Here is a 10,795-nt window from a genome sequence, read left to right on the forward strand (position 1 = left end):
CTGCTCACTGGTGGGGGGAGCAGCAGAAAAGGCCTTGGCTCTGTGTAAGCACTGCTCAGCAGTAACAAAAACATCCCTATGTTACCAACACTGTTTCCAGCACAAATCCAAAACATAACCTCATACTAGCTACTGTGAAGAAAATCAACTCTATCCCAGCCAAAACCAGCAGAGTGCAAAAAACCTGCTTTTCATGAGAGCAGGAGTCAAGGGAGGCTCTTCACACTTCTAAAAAGTGGACCGCAGGAACTTTTATACCATCCATTCTCATTCTGCTACGTGTCAATGGAGAGATGCTCCTTGAATGTGCATTCTAAAATAAATTAAATCATTAAAATTAATTATAGTTTTGATTTACCGTTCCTTGTGTGAATCCAATTATTCTGAAAAAGAAGTGTGAAGTTCAGGTCCTACCTGACCAAGATTATCTGGCTTCTTACCAAGGTGAGAAGTTGTCATTTTGAAGTGCTACCTGTACCCCCTGAGACTGGCTATAAAGCTACAAAGCCCCTATGGATCAACAGAAAATAGAGAATTAATGTTAAGGTGCAAGATCAAAACTATATAGAAATACTTCCATCTGTGGTGAATTGGCTCTCAGGACTGAAAGAAAAAAATAAGTGAACCAATTTTTGAACATGTTCTTCTACACTTTGGCCTTCTATTCATTAGTCATATATGATGGCATTAGAGTATTTTTAATTCAACCTCATAAAACCCAGGAATAAAGTAGCACACAGTAAAATTAAATATTTCATTTTGTTTTTTTTCAAAGCGCATCCACCTTAAAGCAAAAGTGGTTAGACAACCTGACCGGCTACAAGAAGTCCTTCATTGGGCACGACAAATACGGATGGAGGATGCGCTGCTCCCGTCAGCCTGGAGTTTCAGGAGGTCGTTTCAACGGGGACATCAGGACGGAGGGTGAGGCAGGGCTCAGAGTCGCTGCTGGCTTGCCAGGGTTGTTCTTCCAGTGATGGAGCTCTTGCGCAATCACTTATTCGTCTCAAAATCAGCATCTTGAGCCAATTATGTGTTTTAGAGGAGGTTTAATTTGAAAGTAAAAATAAATAAAAATAGCCCAACGCTTCCCTGTGTGTCTGACACCCACATACTTGCAGCCCTAGATCGTATTCTCCAAGAGGCAACAGCAGGGCCCTAAGGAGCCAGTATTCAAGAAAAACAAACAAAAGTAATAATTAAATAAGACCCACCCCCCTGATGCTTACAGTATCATCCTTCCCACTGCCAATAATCAGCATTTAGAGATTTCCTCAGCTAGTAATCTCATCCAAACCTCTGTCTTCTATGAATTCACCTTGTCCCCACGTGACTTAATTTACAAGTTTTCATTTTGTGGCCACCAGTTACACAACTTGGCTGTGTGCTGGGTTTGTTTTAAACCTGCTGGCTGAACAGTCCATCTCCTTCTTACATTGTAAGAAACAAAAATAACCACTCAGTCACCTCCTCAGCATTGTTTACTGCCTTACAGACCTCTCATACCTCCCCTAGTCATCTCTTTTCCAGCTGAGAATTGCTGCCAAACCTTTTCTTGTATGGGAGCATGCCCTCACCTCCTTACCCTTGATTTTTCACAGTTCTGCTGGATGGCATGCTTCTGGACTCACTTGGTATTGCCATATTGTCCTGCAATATTTTCCTAGCCTGCTACTGGGCTTTTACTTTTTTTTTTTTTTCTTCCAGATTTAGCTATTCTGACTCTAAGTTTGACCTACAGACTTACTATTAAAAAATAAATAAATCTTAAAAGGATAAAAAAATAATAATTAGAGCTGAAAAGCACAACTCCCAGCACCCATCCTTCTAGGAAATCATCACCCCCTTCCACCACAAGCGTCACCTACTTGTTCCCATGGCTTGCTCCCCAGTTATTTCAAAGGAGGGGAAAAACCCCCTTTGTTTTCTCCAGCAAGCAGCAGCTTCACCCCTTCGGTGAGGCTCCTCACCAAGGTCTTTGCAATCAGCTGGATCACCTTCCTCTACCTCCTTGTTGATTCCTTTAACTGCTTCTCCCAGACTGGCAAAGCCCCACTTTCTCATGCAAAACTCAGGCTGACTCTTCGCCCACCCCACAACATCCATCCATTCATCTACAGCTGCTTCTCTTCACCCCCGCAGCCAGGCAGAGCTGGGATTTGGGGAGGTGGGGGACCCCCCTGCCAGATGCTCAAGGAGGGGGGGGTGTTGGGGGTTTAACATCCTATTGTGGCCCAGCCAACCCTTTCATCGGGCTCCGGCTATTTGCATGGTGATGGCCTTATTACTCACTTAAATCACCTGCTAATGGGTCCCCTCCCTCACTGAGAGGTAAATTAGAAGCTCTGCCCAGAAGTGCCCTCCTTAAGTATCTCAGTTATCCTCACCACCACCCCCCTTAAGGTGTTAATTAGGGACACAAGTCAGGCACTGGGGGGAAAGGAAAAAAAAAAGGAGGAAAAAAAGCTACTTGAGGAAAAAAAAAAGTAATAAACATCACTCTGGATTAGCAGGGATGTAGTGTATTTGTTTGCAGAAGCACAAGGCAAGGGAGAAACCATACTTTTAATGCTCTGCAAGGGGTGATGGGGAGCTGGACCACCTGGATGCTCCGCTTCCCACCCCAAGTGAGATCAAGGTTTGCTTCACCAAGGCCTCAGCTGAAAGACTTAGGATAAAAAGCAGCTTCAGCAGGTGGGTTAACTCCCCACAAGAAAAAATCCAGCCCCCTAAGGAAAACAAACAAACAAAAAACCCCCAAAGCTTTCTATATCACCTTACATCCATAAAGGTTTTCACCTGCTCTCTCTGTTTGGGGCTTTCATCTTTCTGAGCCAAAATGTGCAGTTTTCTGCTCTCTGTCAGGAGAGGTGAATATTTAAAAAAAAAAAAAAAAAAAGGAACTTTTCTCATCTTAATGCCTGTGGGTGGATTTAAGGACTTTTGTAACCCTTTCTTGCACTGCATGAGTACAGAGAGCGGTTTCATTCCTCAGATGAGTGTTTTCAGTGGCATGGGAGTTTAGTATTAAATACGATGTGAGGATGGGTGGAAGCAAGAGGAGTGTATCTGTTTTAAAGCTTTGTTTAAAAAAAAAAAGGGGGGGGATATTTCTTGTGCTACAACTTGGGGTGAAACTAATTTCTGAAAGAACTTAGGAAGAAAATTAAAAGAAAATAGTATTTGCTTCCCTGAAAACTCATTTCAGCAGAAATAACAGTGAAAACTGTGCCGTGTGCCATCCTCCTCACTTCTTCCCTTGTAAGATTAATGCCTTTATGCCAATACTGTCACCCCGTGCAGCGGAGAGGGGCTTTTTGGTGATGCTTCTGTGAAAGCATCTCCTTGAAATCTGTATCCACAGTGCAGAAGAATCATCTCAGGAACACCATAGCATAGTTGGAAGAGTGATTCAATTTTCTCTTCAAATCATTGAAGCCATCTGCATTTTCACAGCCCATGTAATTTCAGGGCTGGGGTAGGGCTATGGGGTTCTGGAATGTTGCTTTATTTTTTTTAGCCAAGTGCAGTAGAGATGCAAGGTTTGTAACAAGCCAGTGGTTAAGAGTCCAGAAAGGGCTTCAAAAAAATTCAATGATTAGGCAAATTAATAGCAAATTGGCCCATAAATGGATATTGAAGGGAATAAGACCCGTAAAACCTGGAATACCACAGTTGTAGCTGGCGGGAGGAATACGTGGAGTGGACCGCAGGCACCGATCCGGCCCACACAGAGCCCTTAAATACGGTCTCCTACCACTGCGGAGGCTCAAACCCCACCAAGATCCATGCTGGGTTTTTTATTCTGTCTTCCTTTAGACCCTCGAAAGGTAAAGCTTCGGAGGGGATCTCACCTGCTCCTTTCCACACCTCTGCTAACCTGGGCAAGGCACCCAGTTCAAGGGCTGAGCAGGGCACGCGCTGCACCCTCGTGCCCTGCGTAGGGCTGCGCTGCCCATATAGCAGCGATGCCCATGTAGCAGCAACGCCCATATAGCAGCGCTGCCCATATAGCAGCGACGATGGGGTTGTGCTTCTCTACGGTCTGCCAGGGCTGAAGCTGCTCTTCTACCGGCTGGGCGTGATACAGGATTTCATTTGAAGGAGAAATGAAGGGGAAGGGTTATACGTGCTGCCAGCAACCAGTCATTAGGGGAGGCTGCTTTACAATGCTCTGGGGTTTTTTTATTGTTATAAATAACAATATTTAACTTTACAGAGCTTTATTGTTAGCTCTTCCAGCCCTGTAACCAGGAAGAGTGAGTAAACAAGAGGTGCTAAACCTCCTCGCCCACCAAAACCTGCTTCTTCTATTAGCTCTACTCTTTGCCTCGAATAGGGTTTTGGGTTTTTTCCTCTCTTTTTTTTTTTCAGAAATAATTTCATTAGAGAGGAGATGGGTCAGGGAAGGACATACTGAGATACCTTTTACTACAGGTGTTACTGGATTGTGTGTTATGCGCTGAAATAACATTTTTCTCCACATCTCTCTGGATCAGAGCATGAGATCCAGCTCCAGACACACCAGCCAGTTCAAAGTCAAGGGCTTGCCACATCCCCTCTTTTCCAAGTCTGATCAATATATGTCCAACTTCCCATACCACCCCCAGCCCCCCTTTTTTTTTTTGAGGTTGCAAGTGTAAATTCAGACATTTCTGAAATACAGAGCATCCACTGGTGGGGGGTGTGAATACAGGAGGGACTGTGGTGATGCTGCTGCCCATTTATTCCTCGGGGCATCCCGACGCTCCCACCCATCTTCCAGGTGCCTTTGCCCTGTACCAGGGGCACAGACAGCTTTTGCTTCTGCCTCGCTCTGACCACATTTACAGGTCAGGGCTCAGGTACTATTTTTCCGCATTTCTGAGCTGCTGTTGGCACTAAATGAGTATTTTGACTTCCCAGGTTGCTGAAGACCTAAGACGGGTTCAGGTTCTGGGGGCTGAATGATCCACAGGGCCAAGGGAAGACTGAAAATCTCTCCCTTAAAGAAGTGGGGTTTTAAGTCTTAACTGACATGGGGTCATATTGTCACAATTTATTTTTTTTTTTCCCTGAGGGATGTTACTAAATCCAATTTCTTGGCGCTCTACTTGAAGAACAAACCCTGAAAGTTCAAATGAGGCAGAAATGGGTAGAGATCCTGGGTTGTGGTAAAAGGAAAGGGGGGAAAAAACCCCACAAAACCATTGCTTTTGTGAAATCCAGCCACGAAACTAATTATTCCAGAGATCTGCTGTGTTAGCATCCATTCTGCTGGGCATCGGCAACAGGAGACAGATGCAACCTGTGCTTTGGAAGTCCCTTATGCCTTGCGTCAGTGCTGGCTTGAGCTGTTCCTCTTGCCTAAGAAGCGCTGCTAAAAATGTTATCTTTTTTTTTTTTCAGACTGAGAAAGTGAAGAATATCAAGGCATAAGATGCATAAAGTCATTTCTGGTTAATGCACCAGCAAGTACAGAGATGGCCAAACTGCCTGAAACAGAAAAGGATGGAGAATACGGTACTATGACAAGAAATGGTACCCGAGGTTTTTCAGACCACAATAATCACTTTGTTAAGATGCCTGAAGTGCCAAAGAGTGCTGGGTATCACCGCAAGGCCGTGCTGGTGCTGAAAGGTGTTTGCAAGGAAGGAGCTGGGTGTAACGATGCTGAGCTCCACGTCCACCCGAGTGCACTTGTGAGTGGGCAAGGTTTGATATAATGTGAGTCTGACCCCCCAAAAATTGCATAATTGGTATTTAATGCGCTGCTGTCAAAGTTGTATTGGTCTATGTGGGAAGGAGAGAGTGCTGTAACTGTATGGAAAAAAAAAATCTAAGCCTAATGACACTATTTTATATGTACTGGGATAAAATATGGCATTGTTAATGTCAGATCTGAACTAATCTAAATAGTTACTGATGCTTTTGTTCATAGCCAGGTACCTTCATTGCTCCAGTGCCATTGACTATGACTGGGCATAATCATTATTATTTTTAAGTATGTTATGAAATAGTAGTTTTTTTAAAAGTATCTATTTTTAAAAAGTATTTTAAAATGTGTATTCTTAAAAAATTTTTGAAGCCTTGCCCAACGATTAAAGCACTAAACTGAAGCCTTTGCCATGAACTCTTTCAGGGGGGGGCTGCTTCAAACCCCACCCAGCTCATGCTGCAACCCCTGTAAAAGCTTTTCCAGAGCACAGACCCGGGATGGCGAGACTTAAACCACGTGCCATCCAGCAGTGTCACCGCGCAACATCGCTGTGACCTGTGGATAATAGCTTACGGCATCTGCAGCTCTGGCTATAGCAGTTTTCCTTGGTTGCTGCAAATAGTTTGATGGGCACAAACACTCCGGTGCATTTGGGTGGTTTAAGGACCGTTCGTGTTTTATTCTCTGGTTTGGGGCAGCTTTGGCTGTTCTCAGCCTGCCTGGCTGCCACCCAGCCCCTGCATTGAACAGAGCTGGAGGGAAGCTGGGGATGATCCCTCGCCCGTGCAAAAGGAAGGCTCATTTTTTAATAATTTCCCTCTACGTGGGGCTGTGTTCTCCCTCCTTTGCATTTTTCTGCAGCTGGGGGCTTGGTTCAGCACCAGCTGGTACTTGCAGACTCCTGAGAGAGCTGCAGTTTGGGTTTGTACCCGGTAATCCCATGTACTGGTGCAATCCCCAAGGTCCCTAAATAGGCAGCGTTAACGCTAGAGGCACCAAACACGAGCAAGCAGGTTGCATTTTAAAACAAGACGTGGCACTGGTGGAGCATCCCTGCAAATGGGACACGGTGCCCTTAGAACCACCCAGGGATGCGCTGCTTTGCAGTCAGGTTTGGACTTTGGGTACAAAGCACTTTTGAGTTGTACAGCGAAGACTCCAGCATGGTTTTGCATCCCAAACACCTTCCTCAGACTGCGGGGAGGCTGAGGGCAGCTTGCCAGGTAGGCACAGGACAGAGTTGCCGGCACTGCACTTGCTGCCCACCAGCCCCATGCTGCACGATGTGGCCCCCACTCTGGCTCCACACCTATTTACAACCACTTGCAATAGGTGGACAGTATTAGAAGCTAAAGGGGGGTGGGGGGGAAAAGCATGCTTGCAGCTTTCCCTCCCTCCAAGCCATCCCGAAAGGGCGAAAACTCATAGTAACAGGCTGCAAAATGAAGTAAAAAATAAGTCTTTATTGCGCATGGAGCAAAGATTGCGCTGATGGAGCAGCTGAGATCACAGTGCTCCTCAGCACCCGTTGCCGCGGTCCAGCACAGCCCCTCTGGTGATCCTTCATTCCCTCCTCAACCCACGGAAAAACCAGGCAGGAGGGTGTTTCGCTGCCGCCTGCCCTTCCCAGAGCCCCAGCACCCATCCTTGGCCCTGCGTCTGGTGGCCAGAGGGTATCCGGTGGCTACCATGGCACACCGTAATTCCTAAAAAGCAGCGGAATAAATAGTGATAACCAAGCAGCCTTTCCCATGGGGTGCTGGCGATGAGCCCCCCTCCACCCCTTTGGGCATTTCCACCCCAGACTGCGTCTCCCCTCCCATGGGGCAGGGAGGGAGCACAGCCGCCGTGCACAGGCAGAAACGTGCAGGCAGGGATGCGCAGGCGGCTCGGGCTGATTTTTAAAGAATGGTTTATTCGCTCGCAAACAGACGGTCGCATCCTTTTGACCTAGATTTTAAAAAAAAAACCCCAGTGTGTACAAAGTCACAGTCACGGCTTGAAGAGCACAAGGCAGCACCCTCAGAGGAAAAAAAAAAAAAAAGTCATGAAAAGTCCCGGCGTTATGTACAGCTAAGTGCCAGCTCGAGTATTCACAACACAGTAACGTACTGCAATTAGTCGCTTAAAAAGTAGTTCCCTTGAGAAACAACCTTCCGCTCCGGCGAGGCCGGAGTCCGTCCCGTCCATCCGTCCGGCGATGCTCAGTGCCGCTGGCAGGTGTGCAGGCGGGAGGCATCGGCGGGGCCGTGCTCTCGCTGGAGGCGGCACGCCAGCCCCTCGGCGCACTGGCACCGCTGGAAGATCTCCAGGCCGTGGGTGCCTTTCCGCCGGTGCCGGGTACACACCTGCCCTTCCCGCAGCACCGGCTTGCAGATTTTGGACCAGAAGTGACGGGCGCAGCACAGCCCGGCTGCGCAGTCCGACGAGCGCAGGCAGAAGTCCCCCTCCTCACCTGCGTGGGGATAGCGGGGCATGGGCTCAGGCCGGGATGCTCCCACAGGGGACGGTGGGGCAGGGTGGGCATCCCGGATTGACCCCATAAGAGACAGCAGGGCAGGGTGGGCATCCCAAATTGACCCCATAGGAGACGGTGGGGCAGGGTGGGCATCCCGGATTGACCCCATAAGAGACAGCGGGGCAGGGTGGGCATCCCGGATTGACCCCATAGGAGACAGCGGGGCAGGGTGGGCATCCCGGATTGACCCCATAGGAGACAGCGGGGCAGGGTGGGCATCCCAAATTGACCCCATAGGAGACAGCGGGGCAGGGTGGGCATCCCGGATTGACCCCATAGGAGACTGTGGGGCAGGGTGGGCATCCCGGATTGACCCCATAGGAGACAGCGGGGCAGGGTGGGCATCCCGGATTGACCCCATAGGAGACAGCGGGGCAGGGTGGGCATCCCGGATTGACCCCATAGGAGACAGCGGGGCAGGGTGGGCATCCCGGATTGACCCCATAGGAGACAGCGGGGCAGGGTGGGCATCCCGGATTGACCCCATAGGAGACAGCTGGGCAGGGTGGGCATCCCAGACCAACCCCCCCATGGTGGACAGGAGGTCAGGGTGGGCTTGCCGGACCGACCCCACGGGTGCCAGTGGGGCAGCCCCACAGGGGACAGCGGGCTCACAGCACCGGGGCTCCCCTTACCTTTGGCAGTGGGGAGCCAGGCAGGAGCAGGCGTCCGTCGGGGCAGAGCTTCGGCGCCCACCTCGTCCATCTCGGCGGCTCCGTGGACAGGCTCCGGGGGGGTGCAGAGCCCTGCGGGAGGCAGCAGGGCGGCTGTCAGCCACGGGTGGGACCCCGACACCCCCCTCCTACGCCCCCCCCCAAGCCCTGCCGCCCCTCACCGTTGCTGCAGGTCGTGCCGGGGCAGCACATGGCGTCGCGCAGGCAGCGCTTGCGGCGTCTCCGGCAGGCGAGGCAGAGCGGGGCACCCCCCCCGCGGGCCGCCCCCCCGCAAAACTCCTCCGGGCCGCAGTCCTCGTCCTCGGCGCACGGGAAAGGCTGGGGGGGGGGGCAGAAGGGAGGCGGAGGGGGTCAGCGGGGCTGCCACTCCCCCCATCCCCGCTGTGTCACCCCCCATCCCCGGTGTGTCACCCCCCCGCCCCCCCCGGAGCATCCCCGCTCCTACCTGCCGGGTGGCGGCCGGCGGCGGCTTGTTGCTGCCGTCGAAAGGGGCGGCGGGGGCGGCGCTGGCTTCGGCCGCTCCCCCCGGGGGGGGTCCCTTGATGGCGTTGGAGCTGAGGGCGCCTGCGGGAGCCACCGCCCGCCCCGCCGGGGCCGCGCAGCTCAAGGCCGCCAACACCGCCACCAGCCCCCGCATCCTCGTCCCGGCCCGGCCCGTCCCCTCCCGGCCCCCTGGTCCCCGGTGGTGGGTGTCCCGCAGCTCCCGCGGCCCCCGAGCAGCAGCTACCTGCGCTGCCCGCCGCCGCCTTTATACCCCCGGGGGCTGCCTCCTGCGCCCGCCCCCTCGGGGAGGAGGGCACGGCGGATGAGATTTCAAAGGGCCCCCGGGGAGGAGAAGGGGGGGGGGGGGGGTGTGTGCCGATGAGCCCCCAAAACCATCCTCCCCCCCCCCGCCCCGAGGGCTCCATCATTGGCCGTCGGCCCGGGAGGGAGTTTCGCAACGGAGAGGGCAGACCTCTCCCCCCCAACCCCAAGCCCCCCCCCCTCCCCCCCTCCACCCCGGTTGCCGGCCAGATGCTCCGCACGCCCCGACGTCGCCGCTGTCTCCAGCCGGGCGCGCCGCCTCGCCCGACATGGGGGGGGGGGAACGGGGAAAGGGGGGGCTCGCCCTATGCACCCCCCCCCCCAGTGGCTGGGAGCCGTGGTAGGGTGCAGAAAGGCCCCCCCCCCCGTTGGTAGAGTCTTTCCTTTGGTCTTCTGTAAGTCTGCGCCCCCCCCTCTCCCCCCGCGCCCTTCCTGGCGCCAGCACAGCTTTGCAGGAAGGGAGGGGGCCGCTCTGCACACCCCCCCACCACCGGCCTGGGCTGTGGGGGTGGGAACGGGACACGGCGGTGGGGGGGGGGGCTGAGCCCTGGCCCGCAGCCCCCGTCGCCGCCCCCCCCCCTTGCCCGCGCACTCGCCTGACCCTAGCCCGGGCGGCAGCTCCGACGGGATGGGGGGGGGACACACAACATTGGTGGGGGGCCCTCCCGGGCCCTTTGATGCGGGGAGATCAAAGGGGTCGCCCCCCCCCCCAGGTGCCTGCAACCGGCGCCCCCCCCCGCTCCCATGTCCCCCCCCCACCTGGGCAGCGCGGCGCGGCCGGCACGACGGCGCCCCCTGGCGGCCGCGCCGGGGCACCACCGCCCCCCACCCCCGGCAGGTCGTGCAAGTGCAGTAGCAAACCCCAATTCATTAAATTGGGGTTTCACCATAACGGCCTAATGCCTGGATTTAACTTTTATTTTTAAAGCGGGGTTTGGAAGAAAACATACGGGCAACAAGCCTGACCCCGGCAGGGCTGCCTCAGCCCACCCCAAAGATTTATTCCCGTCAGGGTGGGGGATTTCAGCCGTCGCCCTCCCGCCAGTCAAACCCCGCAGCGCGCGGGGTACGGCTCTCGCTCTGCGGGGACCTGCGATCACC

The 10,795-nt window shown here is 53.1% G+C and overlaps 1 protein-coding gene across 1 annotated transcript; it reads right to left on the reverse strand.

Moving 5' to 3' along the window:
- Nucleotides 1–7,234: 7,234 nt before the first annotated feature.
- Nucleotides 7,235–9,801, reverse strand: DKK1 (dickkopf Wnt signaling pathway inhibitor 1). Its single transcript, XM_075026859.1, is given in 5 exon segments — nt 7,235–8,153; nt 8,852–8,962; nt 9,052–9,208; nt 9,336–9,560; nt 9,562–9,801. Coding segments are annotated over 5 exon segments (984 nt in total). The 3' UTR covers nt 7,235–7,902.
- Between the last annotated feature and the right edge of the window lie 994 nt (nt 9,802–10,795).

This window comes from Buteo buteo, chromosome 4, assembly GCF_964188355.1.
Source record: "Buteo buteo chromosome 4, bButBut1.hap1.1, whole genome shotgun sequence".
NCBI classification, from domain to species: domain Eukaryota; kingdom Metazoa; phylum Chordata; class Aves; order Accipitriformes; family Accipitridae; genus Buteo; species Buteo buteo.